This window comes from Phytophthora cinnamomi, assembly GCF_018691715.1.
Source record: "Phytophthora cinnamomi strain GKB4 chromosome Unknown Contig106, whole genome shotgun sequence".
In the NCBI taxonomy this organism is placed as follows: domain Eukaryota; phylum Oomycota; class Peronosporomycetes; order Peronosporales; family Peronosporaceae; genus Phytophthora; species Phytophthora cinnamomi.
The window spans coordinates 67,620-85,191 of record NW_027151039.1 but is presented as its reverse complement, the minus strand read 5'-3'; the positions used below and the strand labels follow the sequence as shown (position 1 = coordinate 85,191).

The 17,572-nt window shown below is 51.8% G+C and overlaps 1 protein-coding gene across 1 annotated transcript; it reads right to left on the bottom strand.

Moving 5' to 3' along the window:
• Positions 1-273: 273 nt before the first annotated feature.
• Positions 274-669, bottom strand: IUM83_17335 (uncharacterized protein; the record flags this gene model as incomplete). Its single annotated transcript, XM_067942284.1, has 1 exon — positions 274-669. One exon carries the CDS (start codon positions 667-669, stop codon positions 274-276), a length of 396 nt encoding a protein of 131 aa, XP_067782454.1.
• Between the last annotated feature and the right edge of the window lie 16,903 nt (positions 670-17,572).

Genomic DNA, 17,572 nt, shown 5'->3' with positions numbered 1-17,572 from the left:
ACTTGCGCGCGAAGATTTTCCTCCTTGGGTTCGCGTTGCCGGATTTCGCCAATCACCGGTTGTTGCGCTCGAATTCCGCCAACCATCGGCAGTGATGTTTAAATGAAGAAGTCTGATTGGCCAGCAAATTACCCGCGAACTGATGCAATCTTGAGAGCTCCGCGCCGCGCGCGTCGCGACCTCAAACTCATTTCCAAAAACACCAAGCTCCGCTCAACCGATCGTCTATTCCCTGGAAGCTGCCGCTGCCGCCCCAGACATCGACCCCTTACTCTACACACCAGCGTACGCGTCCAACGAGTCGACCGAAGCGATTGCCGACGTGGAACTACGGAACCCATCCTCACTGCCATCTGCACGCCCACGAGCATGCGCCACGTTCTCCGTGAACACTGTAGTCGCGCTGCCCTTACCATGCTGCTCGGGAAGCCCGCCACCGCGCTGCCCGTACCATGCTGCTCGAGATGCCGCCATCGCGCTGCCCGTACCATGCTGCTCGAGATGCCGCCATCGCGCTGCCCGTACCATGCTGTTTGAGATGCCCGCCATCGCGCCGTCTGTTATGCGCGTCATCAAGGCGACCGTGGCGTTGTCCGCGGACATCATCATCGCACAACTCGCGATGCCATCACCTCCCTGCACGCGACGGGGTTTCGCGGTGTTGACCATCTTGAGTACGGTTCGGATTGCTGTTGGTGTCGACCAACTTGTGTCCACTCCGGAATTTCCCCGGAGTGGACAAATCTGTGTCCGCTCCTTATTGCTCGTGGTGTCGACCAACTTGTGGCTTCTGAACATCGCGACCGCCGGACCGAACGCGAATCATATCACCATGCCGCCGGTGATGCCCATCGATACGCTGTCCGTGAGGGTACATTAAGCCCATCGCTGGTTAGGGATACTCATCTCACGTGACACGTGTAGCCGGAGATAGTGCTGCTCATGGTGCCAATTAGAAAATGACAACAAGCTAACACCCGCACTTCTAAACGATTGCAAGGTGCTCGTCGCTGCCTTCAACTATTGGAATGTATAATGGCAGATTGCTGGCTGCTAGGAGACACGCCGACGTGTGTGAAGATGGAGCCGCCGTAGAGCTGGTATCGATGCATACTTGAAGCCAATAAAATTGAGAACGAACATGACAGATTTTATTTAGCTTGAAGTAACAGTGTCATCAGAAACTACAAAAACAACAGCTAAGTAGTGTCAGTCTGAATACAATCATACGCACGTTAAGGATGCTTGTCTGGGCGCTGTCGGTGGAAGGATCTCGGCGATATGCCATTCATGGTCATAGCGATTGGTTGTTCGGCTGTCAACCGGGCTGAACTATAGTAAGCGCATTTCGCACAGTCACACGGCATGAAAGCCTCATAGTCAAGTCGGTTTGCCAGGAGATCAACAACGTTCATGGCCATTTCCACGTAGACCATATTGTCGTACTCGGATTCACTTCGTAGGCCATCCATGCTATGTTTGGCTATAGTAGCTGGAGTGACCGACTTGTCTTGCTTCATCGCTATGTAGCTCTCTAGATGTTTATCGAGTTTCGGGCGGAGTTGATTCAGGTATAGATTCCAAAACCTCAAACGATTGTACAAGTCATTTCGTTTCACCTGCCAAAAAAGAGCATTAGCTAGTGGAAATAATGCAATGACAGCAAAAAAATAATGTCTTACTCCTGAAATCTCCATAGACGTATCTAGCCACCGTATCATCATAATGTGGTCATGGGCTGATTTTCCGCTCCCAAATGGGTTTGCATCGTGTAGCTTTCCAACTTCACGCATCTGTTTTACAGGTAAGGCTGCAACAAACTCATCGATTTCTGTAGATGAATTGAAGCGAGTTTCGTATTGCCAGTCACATCAACGACAACTAATTTAGTTCGAAACCCACATCATTAACAATGAGTGAAACGCACCCGTCCTTCCGCTGGATAGTAAACTGGGTAGAGGCTGTCGAACTCGATCGTTTGGTTAGAGCTAAACCTTTCAAGAGCCTTGTACAAAGACTAAAAATCCGTTTGCAAGCTTGATATCGCAATCTACAGTTCTCAGTTACCTCCTCAATGCTGAAAGGATTAGGACGATAAAAGCGCGCAACATTCAAAGGCATTGGTCTCACAGGACTTATCGACTGATAACAAATTCAACAGAACATTAGTCCCCCGTAGAATATCAACATCGAAGCAGTCTGGGTAGACCTTGACGCTGTCATGATCACGGCGCTCGTCTCGCATCGTCGCTAGACGGAAAGATTCGAACTGAGTGGTGGGTGGTCTTCAGCAGTCATGGAAGGTTCCGACCGTTTCACGTTCAACCTGCCCATCAATCTGAGATCGTAATTTTCGCGTAGATTTCAACATATTTTACAGGGTTTGAACAATTTCGAGAGGGGGCAAAGGGGAAGAGGCTTATATTACCCCTAGTCCTACATGAACCTCCCCCTGACATGACTGGCTAAAATAAAAGTAGGTGTGGTTGGGCGACCTTTTGAACCGAAGGAGGCATTTTGCAGCCATCGAAGGACTCGAACTCCACCCCCTTTTGTGACCACCGTTGAAGGTAGCGTTATGTTACCCGTGTCCGCGAAAGGGACAATAGAAGCTGCAATCATAGTGAAATCGCTAGAGATCGCCACGGTATTATTTGGACTAGCAGAAATGGTTAATCACGGAAAGTGTTCGCTATTGGATTCAATAGTCCCACGTCCGTATAGACCATTCTGCTGCACTTCTTGTAGAAGTTGCAACGAGCTGCAGTATTCACGATACGCTTCCCTCCGAAGAAGGGCCTAATCACTTCTAGCACATGCTGACGGATTTTGGACACTTTGTCGAATTCAGAACGCCGTTCCTGGACCACGACCTCACCAACAATCCTATCAAGACGATGGGAAACGTCACATCGATTGCAATAGATCTTGTAGTTCAGCGCGATCCAGGTAGACGAGCAGCACACCACGTACATACGAAAATGGTACTTGCCAGTAGGCTTCTTCGGATTGAAAACAATCATGTGGCGTCCTTGGTGCGATCTACACGCTACTCTGGCTTCACTCAGAGCAACGTTTCTTCCAACATCAACGCACAGACCCCTAGTCACCTTCAACAAATTCAAAATGAGCCTAATTCAGCATCTTGGTCCAGCGTCGTAGGAACCGCATTGAAGCCAAAACACCACTGAAGCAGTTTGTATAGGTTGAGACTATCCAACGACGTAGAGTTCCTATGAAAGACCATATCCTCAGGTTGGGCTCCCCAGTACTTGGCATATTCATCTTTGTTGTTCAACGCCATGTAGAACATAATGACTATGAAGTTCATTAGCTCGTGAAGTGTAAAGGTATCATGATTCTGAAGTCGTTAGGCGGGTGCGTACTTGTTCGTTGCAAAGAGAACTTGGTGTCAAAAGTACAACGGTAGATAGGCGAAGAAACGCGACGTGGCAGAGTTGAGAAATAGGTGCTTATATTCAGGCTGTAGGCTCGTCATAGTCGAACCATCACTTCGCTCGTACAAGCTCTAGGTGTATCAACGTTACCCGTAGGCTCAAAGCGCATGTTCGCAATGGCCTCCATTTCCTCCAACTTGTTGGCATCAGCACATCTGGGTTATACTCCACGTAATCCTCGACCACACGAAGATCAGCCGAGTCCCCAGAGTATAAAGTCGTCGTCCGCATCTCCAGGGTTGTCCTTCAATCTCGTCAGCGCACCATCGTCTTCCACACCGCTTTGAATGATACCAACGCTAACACTCTCTACAGCATTTTGAAACTGGGTATCAAGCCAGCGAATCTCGAAAAGGGAGACGAACTTGCCACGCACCGGTGCCGAGTCCACGTACAACATGACACAGCAGAACGGTATCTACGTCTCGCAGCATGTGCGGGCGAGGAGGAGGACGTAGGCAGTAGAATACCATCTACTAGTTATTAGCTGTAGCATGTCTGACTAAAGCGAAATACATGGGCACTCCTGTATCGAGGGCGGGACGTACTTCTGCTCATGCTGGAACCAGCAGCGCTTTGCCGGCGGTACGGCGGGCCCAAACGATGGAGTGCAAGGTCTTCAGCTGGTGCAATTTCGCGGCCAAACGCTTGACAGAATTTGCATCTTGCCTCGTTAATTTCTCCATCAACAACACTTGAGCCCAAAGACTGAAGACCTAGCTCAACCTCGTATTTGGGATCTATTTTGACCGCTGTTCCAGAGGGGTGGTTTTAGTTTGCACAAGGGCAATGTTAAGAAGAAGAAGAAGATGCTGAATGAAGTTGATTAACTGGGAGGTAGACTTGTCGTAGTGCTGGCTAAGTGAAAGCTAAATCAAACCTAAAGCTGAGGTATCCACGCACGCGTAATTGCGAGTTGAACGTTGTCACCAACTGGTTCGGAGACACAAAACTGTTCTGATCTCATTACTATGAAGATTGAACGGTTGATCGGCGATAGAGGTGCAGGTAGTGTTGTTGAAACGAGCAGCCCAAACGGGGAATATTTGGGCTGATCGCACGCACCCGCGGAAATAGAAATCGTACCGGAGACACCGTAGCGCGTGGAACACAATGGCTGTGTAGATGCGCCATAAAATGAGAAGAACCTCACGACGATGACGCCCTTCGTCATGGACATTGCGGTTGGACGGGAAGATCAACAGCCTCCACCCCAGGGAGCATCGAAAATCTGGGACCCATGGCTCTCATATCTTCCGCCATAACCCCTGGGCGGGGTCACACTCGGAAGAAGCAACGCGTAGCAGTCTAGATAGCCCGGAAGGGCATGGTTAACATAGCGATTTGCACCGGTGACTTTAGCCCGTGATGCGGTCTGTTGGTCTCCACGAGCACCCTCGCCTTGATCCTGTTGCCTACCCATTCGTGCTAGGAGGTGAAGAGTGCCGAAAGGTGGAATGAACAAGCGGCGACGCGAATAGACTGCGAACTGGGGTGGCTTCAGGCATATCCGGAATTAGGCATTTTGCAAAAATAGGATTAGGCATTCTCCACTTTCTCTTCATACACTACCTAAGTTTGAGAGGCCTGCGTATCATCCACAATGCGCATTGTTGTGGCCCGTCTTGTCTGTTCGCGGTGGTTCTCTTGATATATAAATAATAAATACTGGCATCAGTAAAGTAGCTGAAATTGACAATATATGTACGTATGCGTACCTTCGGCGTTGGCGGAAACTATAGCGTATATTTAGCACCGCGGTCTCTCCACGGAGATAGTTAATGCCTTCGTGGACATTAGCTCTCCCTCCCGGTCGGACATAGATGTACCGCTAGTCCAGGTATCGTATCGGGGGTGGCTTTGGATAACAACCTGCTTTTCTAAGGAGCGCCCAAGTTGCCTTAAACTTAACAACTCCTCCTGTGTTTCTAGTAGTGGCCGCCGCAGCGTCCGGACGCGTTCGAGGTATGTGTCGACGCTTCTCCCTGCCTGCTTCATCATCGGCAGACTCATATTACCGCTTTGTTATCGCTCCTATTCCGGTTGTGCGGTGGTGAATGGTCTGAACATCGCGCTGTTGTAGTCAGACCTACCACTACACTAACACTAACATATATGCACGTGTTATAACATAAACAACAAATCTATAGCAAATTCTATACAAAATTTGAAGCACATATATATATATATTGTGGCGGGGCGGGTGAGCGCCTTTTCTCGCCCAGCTGTATAGCACGTAGCCACAGAGCTGGCCATCCGGAGAAAATACTCCTCCTTCTGGATTTCCCAATGGGGTCAGACTCCGCAAGCAACACTAGGTGCTGCAAACGAAGTTGGTGTATGACCTTGTGAATCCCTCTAGGTGTCGTTTACTTTCGGTGAGACGGAATTCACCTTTTGAGTTGTTTTCACTACGAAGTGGCCTTGGTTGTAGAGCGCTTACATTACTTCAAAAGTAAGTCTCCACGACTGGGGCGAGATCTCAGGTAGACCTTCCTAGATAACCTTCAAAATACAGAGAGATAATATGCTAATATGCAGCGCTACTTATTCTTTTGGACCGTTGAGCGGGGGGCCATACACCAGTTTACTAGAGTTTCTTCCGAACCACTGGTCAAGTCCAGAAGCACCCTTCACTCACACGCACCAGCTCCCACAAGGAGATATTTAACTCCAAGCATAAGACTTTTAGAAAACTCAACTCCAAACGGAGAGCAACCTTCAGTCAAACAGTATACAGTCCTATCACACAGTTGTCTATCGATTGGATCCAGCGGTGACTACAGTGGAAGAACTCCGACCAAGTTGAGTACACGAGGGGTGGGAACCCCAGGATTCCCAGTGGTGACTTGGCATGCAAGTGGGTTGCCGATGCGTGGAAGAAGACGCCACAGCTCGTCATCGGCAAATCCATCACCGCTGCTGGGTTTCATGAAGACCCAAGCGAGTGGTTCATTTGGAAGCATGCCATTTACGGCCGAAAATTGCAGCAGCGGTGGAACGCTCAACAAACAAGCGACTCTACGGTGGATGAAGACGTGAGTATGTGGCGAGGTTAGTAGAAAATTCTGAACCCGTCAGTCCGCTACCCGAACCTGCTCGGCCCGACCCGAGAATGACTACGCGTGAACTGACTCGCTCCTGGTGAAATGGTCTGGCCAGGTCTAAGGCCTGGACATAATCCGTTCAGACTCTGGGCTAAGCCGGAACGCAACCGAGACCCAGGGTGCTTGACTTCGACCACCCTGGGTCTGAGCTGAGAGTCCAGAGTCTGAGTGTAACGGGGTTACACGTACAAGTGGCTACAAGCCACTTGTGAATTTAACAGATAGGATATCTGTTAAAAGTTTTAGATACTTCATCACCTTGGTGTAAGTCACACCAATGGATACATTGAAGTGGACCAACAAAAAACGTGAACATCCAGTAGGCGCGAGGCGCCCTACTGGTAATGGGGCACGCGACACCGAGGACTGCTGCCCCCAGTGAGACTAGCTCTCGCTGCAAGAAACACGATGACAGGCCGAACCTAGTCATCTTGAAGGTTTACTCGAAGAGAGCGAGTGACTCTCTTCGAGCTTTGGTAGATTCAGGCGCGTCGAACAACTTTATTCGACTACGAAGCCTGCCGAGACTTGACTTCGAGGAGGTAAATGTACCTCGAAGTCTTCTGGAGGTACGACTGGCAACAGGTGCCATCGTGAAGACTGAGAAGCGCGTCGTGAACGTGCGCTTCTCGTACAAACAATGAGTGTTTGTCGAACACTTTATCGTCCTGGACCTGGACGATAAGTTCGACGTGGTAATGGGCATGCCGTGGCAAGCCACGGCATGATCCGGTGATAGACTGGAAGAAGCGCACGCTCGTGCGCTTCGGTCGCGACTGCGGAACAGAGAGCGATGGCCCTGTTACCGCAGCGCACGCACCAGCAGGTGCGCGCGGCTCACCAGTCGAGACAGCGCTTAATGCTGCTGTCCCGGAGTGCCCAAGAAGTGCGCGAGGGCGCGCACAAGTGAGACCCACGTCGGCAATGCTGCCGACGTCAGAAGAAAAAGATGTACTGGTTCCAGGAACCAACACCCACGTTCAAGTACGTATGGGACAGTCCCTGACCCGAAGAGGTCAGGTCGACAACGACGCGTCGGCTCCGGGAGCCGACGCACCCTCGGTCATGAGGGGCTCCGTCAATGAATGGCGTCGAGGTGACGAAGGCGTGTCAACTCCGGGAGTTGACGCTGCAAACAGTGCGGACGGTTGCAAACGTATCGCACTGACGCAATTTGGATGCTGTCGTGCAGCCGGGCTGCACGAAGCGCCATGCGATCAAGCCGGGCTCGATATCGCGCGCCCGCAGACAGGGTCCGCCGGCGAACAACTGTCCACGGCCGAGCCTGGACCAGAAGAACAACTGTGCGGAGCCGGGCTCCGCACAACAAGAAGACGGCGCAAGCGGAGAACGCTGCGCAAGTCTCGGTCCGGGACCGAGACGCATCAAGAGCAGTCTGCTGGGCAGACTGAGGCGGTGACGCCGGACGTCGAGACGCTAAGCATCTTGACGCGCACCGATACTGGATTCCAGTATCGCGAGATGGAACTCGCTAGTTCTCCGACGACGGCGTCGGAGTTGACTTCGCTTCCAGCCATGAGCTGGAAGTGCTTCACACGCGACTTGCACGATAGACGCATCGAGCAAGTTTGCGTCCTTTCGAACAGCGAAAGAGCGAAGAGCGAGAGCGAAGAGCTCAGGCAGCTCTTCATGGGAAGTACCACTGAGAGTGAAGACACTCTCAGTGTGAAGACGAAGCGAGAGCGCTTCGAGGAACAAGGTTGGGACTCGTTAAAGTCGAGTCCCTATTACGAATTATTGAGGGAGTACAAAGATGTACTCCCGGAAGAGATTCCTGCGGAGATTCCGCAGGATAAGGGCATTCAGCACGAGATTGATCTCGTGCCGGGCACGAAGTACTGTGTCACGCGGCAGTGGCCACTGCCGCGAGAGCAAGTAAAAGCAATCGACGACTTCTTTGAAAGTCGTCGCAAAGCAGGACAAGTGCGGGAATCAAAGTCCCCGCACAGTGCTCCGACGTTCTGTGTCAAGAAGCCACAGGGCGGATGGCGCATCGTTCATGCCTACAACAAGCTGAACGATGCGACGGTACCGGCGCAGACGCCGATACTGTGAAAAGATGTTATCATCGATTCGATGGCCGGGCGCACCGTTTACAGTGCTCTCGACTTGCGAGATGGATTTTATCAAATCCTAATGCGTGAGAGCGATATCCCTCTCACGGCAGTGAGCACGCCAAGCGGCATGCTCTGGGAATGGCTAGTAATGCCACAGGGGCTTAAGAACGCCCCTGCCACTTTCAACAGGTGCGCGACGCACTTGTTGCCCTCGGTGCGCGACTTCGCGCCGAGCTACTTCGATGATGTATTCACCCACAGCCGGGCTGTGGACGGGAAGACCGACATTGAGATGCACCGGGTGCATCTCCGGAAGCTACTTGAGCTTATGCGAAAACATAAGCTCTACGCAAACCTGAAGAAGTGTATCTTCGGGGCGAGCGAGATACCCGTCCTCGGGTGTCTCGTCGGAAAGAATGGCGTTCGCCCTGACCCGGAAAAGGTCAGAGTGATAAATGAATGGCCAACGCCTTCAAGTGTCAAGGAACTGAGGCAGTTCCTTGGCTTGGCCACGTACTTGTGCAAGTACGTGGAGGATTATGCGGGCAAGATCCGCCCGCTGTCACAGCTTCTTAAGAAAGAAGCTGTGTGGAATTGGAAACCCAATTGCCAAAAGGCATTCGATGCAGTCAAGCGGGGCTTGACTGAGGCGCCGATCTTGGCAGTGGCTGACCAATATCGTCCATTCCACGTCGTATGTGACGCATCACGATCACGAGGGCCGTGATCGTGTCGTCTATTACCAGTCGCGTCAGCTGAAAGCAGCTGATATTAATTATCCGGTACATAACAAGGAACTCCTTGCCATGAAATATGCACTCGCAAAGTTCCGAGTGTATCTACTTGGAAGTAGACCATTCGTGGTCTACAGCGATCATGAATCACTGCGCACCGCAGTGAAGTCACCACACATATCACAACGAATGGCGAGATGGCTCTCATTCTTTGCGGAGTATAACTTCCGGGTCGAATACAAACCCGGAAGATTGAATGTGGTGGCCGACGCGTTATCACGTCGGCCGGACTACGCAGAAGCTGCTGACGTCAATGCCATTGACGTCATGCGATCAAGCAAACCCACATCGTCCCTGTTGGGTGATGTGAAGGCCGCGTACGCGCACGACGCGGACGCGAAACTCTTGCTGGCCTATGGCACAACACCTTCTGACAAGGCTCGTCAGAAGTTACCCAAGCACCTTCGTGCGCGTGCACACCGATATCGGGTGCACGACGGACTGCTTCTTTATAATGCAGTCGACGACAACACGGACCGCGTTGTCGTGCCAAATGACCATGACCTGCGCCTCAGGATCATGTACGAGTATCACGATGCCCCGTCTGCGGGACATCTCGGACGTGAGAAGACATACGTCCTTCTCACGCGTGACTTCTACTGGCACCACCAGTACAAGTGGGTGCGCAAGTATGTCCGTGCTTGCGACGTGTGCCAACGTGTAAAGCCTGCGCCGTTTGCGCAGGCTCCATTGCAATCGCTACCGACTCCGTCGGAGTGTTGGAAGTCCATGTCTTTGGACTTCATCTTTGGTCTTCCCCCGGACAGCGGAGGGAATACCGGTGTTGTGGTCTTCGTCGACCGCGTCAGCAAGATGTACCATCTTGCTGCGGTACCGGCAGAGGTGACCGCGCCGCAGACGGCCCGTCTGTTCGTCGACATGGTGTTCAAGCACCATGGCATGCCGACCGACATCGTGTCGGACAGAGACCCGCGCTTCACAGCGAACCTGTGGCAAGAAGTGTTTACACTTCTTAGGAGCCAACTTTCAATGTCGACTGCGGATCATCCGCAGACGGACAGTCAAACCGAGCGCGTGAATCGCGTGCCCGTCGACATTTTGAAGAGCTACGCTCACTCGTTCCAATACTGGAGCGAGTGCTTATCGATGGCAGAGTTTGCCATCAACAACTCAGTGCATGCCTCGACCGGGCATACACCGTTCTACGTGGATGCCGCATGGCATTCACGTCTACCGAGTTTACTCGGAGTGATGGCTCCCACTTTAAGTGGGGGAGGATCTACGACTGCAATACAGCAGCCGCAGAAAACCGCTGACACTTGCACAGTGTCAGCTGCAACAACGAACAAAACGAATGAGTCTGCGCAGGGCGCAGACTCCTCCAACAACAAGGACAACGACAACGGGTCTGCGCAGGGCGCAGACACCGTGAAGAAGCACGCAGAGGCCGGGCCTCTAGCGGAGAGCGAGCTGAATGGCTTCAACTCGGATGCAATCAACTTCCTTACCAAAAGATAATCCGTGATTCGGTTTGTCCAAGATGCAATAGCAGCTTCTGTTGATCAACAGAAGCTGAACGCAGACAATGTGGACAGAGGCAACACAAAAGAATTCAAATTTACTTCATTGGTTTTGTTAGCTACGCAAAACCTGCCTAAACATGCAGTTTCGGATTTCGGAGCAAGTAAGCTTGCTCCGCGCTTCATCGGGACGTTCACTGTGTTGGCACGGCACGGCAACGCATACACGCTAGACATACCGTCTAGCATGCGCCTCCATCCGACCTTTTACGTCGGACGGCTGAAGCCATACTTGCAGCACGAGTCATGTAGCTCGGCTGACCCGAAGCCTCGGCAGGAGCCGAGGCAGAAGTGGAAGCCTTGGCCTCGGCGACGAGCAGCCTCTCCTCCACCGCGCGGACGCCCTGGAGCAACCCCTTCATCTGGGTCCCCGGCTCGACCTGGATATTCGAGGCGGTCTGCGAGACCGCCGCGACTTGGGCCTTCTGGTTCGCCAGCTCCTGTTTCAGGGCGGCGAACTCAGCGCCCTGCAGACGCTCCACGGCGGTCACCCGGTCGTGGAGAGGCGCATACTGATCAGCCCGGGGCTGATCATACCCGGGGCGTGTTCCCACCCCCGCCACCGCCGATCCGTGACGCCCGCGGCTCAACCCGCTGGATTGTTGAGCGGATTGTTGACCATAGTATCCCGAAACCGAACCCTCAAGGGGCTCGTTTTCGTATTCGTTGGAGAGGATTTCCTCCCCATCGAGATACATGGGAGCCGCGGAACGTCTTGGTGGAGGACGTTCCGGAAATGGTGAGGGCGTACGAAGAGCAGTACGCGCTGGTGCAGCGGAAGTAGTGCGAGCGCTACGGGCATCACTAGCGCCCGAACCCTCACGTGCTAAGAACTTAGCACGGAGCTCTTTGAGATTCTCGGGCACACGGAACGACATGTACCCGTTCAGGTCGCGGTCGCTCAAGCGGACCGCGCCTGGGAAGCACTTCGCGCACTGAAAGCCCTCGGGCACAGCGCACGGCACATTTGCCTCCTCAGCAGCAACGTGGAGTTGCTCCAACTTTCCACACTTCGAGTACGTCTCGAAGCGATCACGCGCTTGCTTAATCCGATCGCAATAAGCACTCGGCTTCTTGTTGAAGTTCTCAACAAAAGCATTCCAATTTTGACAAAGTGCCTGCCACTCGGGCACTTTGCTGCGAGAAGATGTCTTCTTGCTTTGGAACCATCGGAGCTCATGGAAGAATCCGATGTAGTAATCGCGCCTTTGATGCGTTTCCGCATCAAAGTGCAGCTCGGCAGCCACGGCGTCATCTTTGATGGCGCTGCATACGTACAGCGGCTCCTCATTCGGAGGTACCGAGTTCCCATACCGGTCCGAGATCTCGGACGCGGACGGCTTCCACGGATCGCGCGCTGCAGGCGCAGCGCGCGGAGAGCCTTGAGCTTTGAAATCACGCGCTGCAGCAGCAGCGCGCGGAGTACTGAGAGCCCCAGCGGAAGCGAGTGGGGTATCACTCTCAGTACACGAACGCTTCGAACTCGAAGCGTCCGATTCGTCCCCTTCACGCGGGCGAACGTTCTTGGCGTGGGGGTCAAGCGATTCGCTCGACACTGAGTCTCTGCGCTTTGAGGACGAGTCGTTCTCGTCGTCCATGTCGACGACGTCGCCATACTTCGCCTTCTGGCGTTCGAAGTAGTCGTCGATGGAGAGATGACTCCCCATCGACTTTGCGGACTTCTTCTGAGGCGCGCTCATCGTTGAATGAGCGCGGATTTCTTCTCCAAACGCGGAGAATTGACGAATGGTCAATTCCAAAGATTGACGTGCGGGGACCCCGCGCGTCTAACCTTAAGGGGGGGATGGTGTAACGGGGTTACACGTACAAGTGGCTGCAAGCCACTTGTGAATTTAACAGATAGGTTATCTGTTAAACGTTTTGGATACTTCCTCACATTGGTGTAAGACACACCGATGGATACATTGAAGTGGACCACCACAATGAGTGGTCCACACATACCCAAAGATCCTATTGGTAGAAAGCAGCATCTTTCTACCAATCAGAGTCATGCATATTAGCGGGGCTCTGACAGCCAGCCGCTGCCAACCCTTTCGTAGATGATAAACAGTTTTAGCAGCTTTTAGAGGAAGATCAATTTACAAGCAATACAGTTCTCATTTTACCTAATCTAAGTCACTTGGAGTCTTATCTGATTTAAATTATATTTGTGTATTCAAATATAATTAAGTCAAGTAATTAGTAAGTACCTACGCTTCCTCATACACGTAGCGCAGCGTGTAAGCTAAAGTAGTGAGTCAAGTTAGACCCACTACACTGAGTCCAACCCTCGCTGTGCATATGGAGTCTGAGCTGAGAGTACCGAGTCTGAGCTGAAATCCCAGATTCTGGGCCCAGCTTTCGCTGTGGACAAGGTGTCGTCGTCGAGCGTATGGAGTCTCAGCCGAGTGTCTGAGATCTGGGCGAAGTCCAGGGCCTGAGCGAGTTGGCCCAGAGGGGTCTGAGAGAAGTCGACTTGACAGTTTCAGTCAGTCACTTCATATCAGCTGTACCACACTTAGGCACCCCCTCTGTTGGTATAAGTGCCTTACACACAGTGACCAATTGGCATCGCCGTGGACCTCTACGTGGCTGGCCTGATCTCGGTCGCGACGGATACAGTGATTTTCCCAGCACGGAAAGTCACCCAAGTCAGCATTTAACGGATTACATCTCACCTTTGTTCAAGGTGTACCCAGAGGGAAATTGCGCCCTCGCTTCATAAGTCTTAGTTTGTGCATCTGTTAAATTCAATCAGAGTTCGATTTGCCCCCAAAGGCGCAGGTGGTGCTTTCGGAGGGTCCAAGGAGATCATCCGATCAAATTCAGCTCCACATACCGACTCAGTTGCTATTCCTACAGAGTGGCAGTGGTGGGTATTTCGTATCGCTACACATTGGGGGTGCTTGTATACCCAGTGTCGTATTTCGCGTTTTCGGTCGGAAGGTGATTCGCCGTGAGGTTCAGGCAGAGTAGTGTTATAGCCCAGAGTCCAAGGGCCTTTGAAGAGAAGTGGAGTACATGAGTGTGGTGGCCTGCATATTCAAGAGGAGTGAATCGGACGAAGACACGTGCGGACTCAGACTTGCCAAGCGAGGTATGCATTTCGTTTATAACGTGACGATAATACAGAACAGGCTTTGATGCACCCTTTTTCGAGTGATCGCAGGAATTCGTTAAATACTGTGCTCGATGCGATAATATTCTCGATATTTGGAGTTTTGTAGAACAGTCAATATTGCGAAGTAGCACATTCTAATCCGATACATTTGTAGCGGAGGATTTTCCCTGCAGTTGTTATGGAGTGAGTCTGAAAAGTATTCTTTGTCGAGTAAGGGCTATTTCTCTAGGGGTGCCTCTCATCAAGGCACTTACCGCATTTTTTTTACTAACCCACCAGAGTTTAGAAGCCCCCTCGGTTTTTTGTGAGTAACAGTAAATAGTGACTCGGGTACTATTCGGTGAAACCTGTTAGTTGCCGCTGATATACGGAGGCAAATCTGACCATCGCAGACACATGACGGCTATGATCTCATTGACAGAACCGTAAAAACACACAAGAAAAAGGTCTGCCACACAGAATATGTGACATCGCATAGAAGCGATACCCTACACACTAATTTCGATCTAAGCCACACAAAATCAGTGCATGGCACACGTCGATATGTAAGAACACACCAAATGCTGGTGGCTGCACACCAGTCAATCATTAGCGAATCACGGTAGAAATTTTGGCTTTTCAACCACACGGGATGATATCCTGGTGCTGGTATCCTGGTGCTGTATCATGCCCGACGTGGGGCAATTTCACTTCTCAATACTCGAAGCCGCCTCCCCTTCTCCTCCTCCCTGTACCCCCTCATCTCAAGATGTCCCCAAGCTACACGCGGACGACGATCTGTAGCGACATGGCTCGCGAAGATTCCCAGCTGCTGATGGAAGACATGAAGGTCTCCATCATCGTGAAAAGCCAATTGGTTCCTTGCGTCGTGTGTGCGCCCTGACAAGGCCACATGAGGTGCGCTACCAGCTGCTGCGTTGCTCCTCGGAAACGTGCAAGGCGACTACTCCGTATGGCGCGTGTAAGTGGACGGGAAAGGTGATGACATGCCGAGAACTCAATCGTGTGACGATAATGGAGAGGGGTGTCCACGAGACTCTCGTAAGAGACCCTCAAAAACCCAAGCTGACACCTCGGCTCAAAGAATATGACCGTGAGTTGGCGACTCAACGGCTGAAACCAGCGCGAATTCGTATGGGTATGGCTCGGCGGTTTGGATTGTCGGAGACGGAATTGCCGACACTGAACCAAGTTAAATGGTTCACTACCGCATTCACCTAGGCCAAGCTGCATCGAAATGACGACTATGATGACATTGTGGATCAGATCGATGCGTTAGATTATGGACTGGAAAACCAACAACACGCAGCCGTTTTCGTTTGGGTGGCACAAGGAAGGCCAGATGTCGGAAACGGTTCCGATGAGCATCCGTTTTTTTTTTTTTTTTTTTTTTGGGGGGGGGGGGGGGGGGGCTGACGTCAAAGAGGCTGCTGCAGACCGCCGCCACCTTCAAGTTAAACTAGCTGCCATATCCAGTTGTTGTTTGCGGTGTATCGGACAGGAACCGTTCGTTCCACCTGGTGGCGCTGTTCATCACTTCCCAAAGACTGGCGGAGATGTATGTTGAGGCGTTGTCAGCTCTTCGGCAAATATTTTCGGCAGTTACTGGAATGTAACTTCTGGTCAAATACGTCATGGCGGATGCGGAAGCGGCTCAGCAAAATGCTGTTGATCAAGTCTCTGGCGTGGATTCGGACTATGTGTACCTGATGTGCTTCTACCATGCATGGCAAAGATCTACGAGCGGGTCAAGAGTGTTTCCCAGCGGTTGCGTAAGCGTGTAATAGCCGCCAATTACGATCTTCACTTTGCTGCTGACCAAGCTGCTTATGAGGAGTGGTCGCGTGAAAGTGAGCTGGCTTATTTTCGGGTTTACTTTAGGCGTGTGTGGGTAAAAAGCGATTTTCACCGCTGGCAGTGCTTCCATACCCCGAGTGGATACGCCACCACGAACAACCCGGTGGAGCGGTTTAACCGGTTAATCAAGCGCGATTACACGTTTCGTATGAAGCACAAGATTGAAACGCTCTTCCAGCTGCTTGAAGATTGTTGCGGACACCGGTCGGATAAGCCAAGAAAGTTCAAGGTTGTTCCTGGGGTCAATCTTAAGGCCCGGGTGAACGACTTCCGCCAGCGACCTACTCGTCGATATGACCCCAAGTCGATCCAGTATCGTGTTTCTGCTCGTATCACCGAACCCCAACATTGTGCGTGTGCCGTCACGTGGTTGTGTTCGTGCGTATTTACCTGAATTGGGTCGCAGCCGAGACACTGCACCCGTATCGGTGCAGATGGGCTCAAACTACGCGCGAATGGAATTGGAAGACCAACCAGAGAGCAGATGGGAGGTTGATGTGAGCAATTTGGCATGTGGATGCCAGTACAACATCAAGTTCGCACTCTGCATTCATGTGCTTTTTGCACTTCAGCCCAAGAACTACACTGGTCTCGACGGCAAGCGCACACTTGTAAATCGCTCAGTGCCCAAAACGCACCGTCGAAAGAATGCAGGAAATGTGCGAGCTCTCACCGGTCGCCACTTACTAATCGGCACGCACTGAATAATGTGTAAATTTCGCTAGAAACACAATAAGTTCCACTTTGTGAGTGAGGTATGCTAGATACTGAGTAATCAGCACGTTTACAAAAAGGTTTTGCTGCAACGTCGCAATTGCGCCTGTAATTCCAATGATATATATGCACAGAAGTTATGAAACCACCAACAGCCTCCAAGCTATGTATTAGATCGGTCACTATCCAACATTCCTCCAAGATGGCAAGCTCCAACGCTACTCACGACTCCACCGATGCCCCCCCTACTGGGTTCCATGTTTCGAGTGGTGTGAAGAACACCTTCGGAGCCGTGGTTGGGGTCGTCTGGACCAAGCGGCTGCCCGGTACCTGAGGACATGGGGCCACATCCAACGTGGTACCGGTCCAACTGTCGGTTAGGCAATCAAGCGCCTGCTCGATTCAGTACATCAAGCTCGCATCATCAAGGCTCGTCTCATCGCGGCAGCTGGCCAAGGAGACGATGCCGGTGAAGCAGAATGGGTGCTGCCGGCTGGGTTAACCTTAGTGGTCGTCCAACCTACCAAATGTGACGGATTTTAGCTGACCGCCGAATCAACGAGCGTGTCGCGTTCCTAACATCATAGGAACCGACATGGGAATCGGCAGCTAATTTGCCTTCCGGCGAAATAACCAGATACGGAAGGCGCCAGCGTACGCTGGTTGAGCACCGCTACATTGAAGCAGAGGCTACGGAAGAGAACTAAGACAAGAGAAATCGATCAAAGAGAAGGAGGCCAATGCAAGGTTCATATAACTTCATTTAATAATACATTTCTTTATTACATCTGCGTCTTGACTCCCATTGCTTCTTGAAATACCAGTCAGTGTATGCTCTAACGTGGGGACCGAACCAGACAAACCGGAATCGAACACAAGGCCAAACCGAACTGCTGGACTGG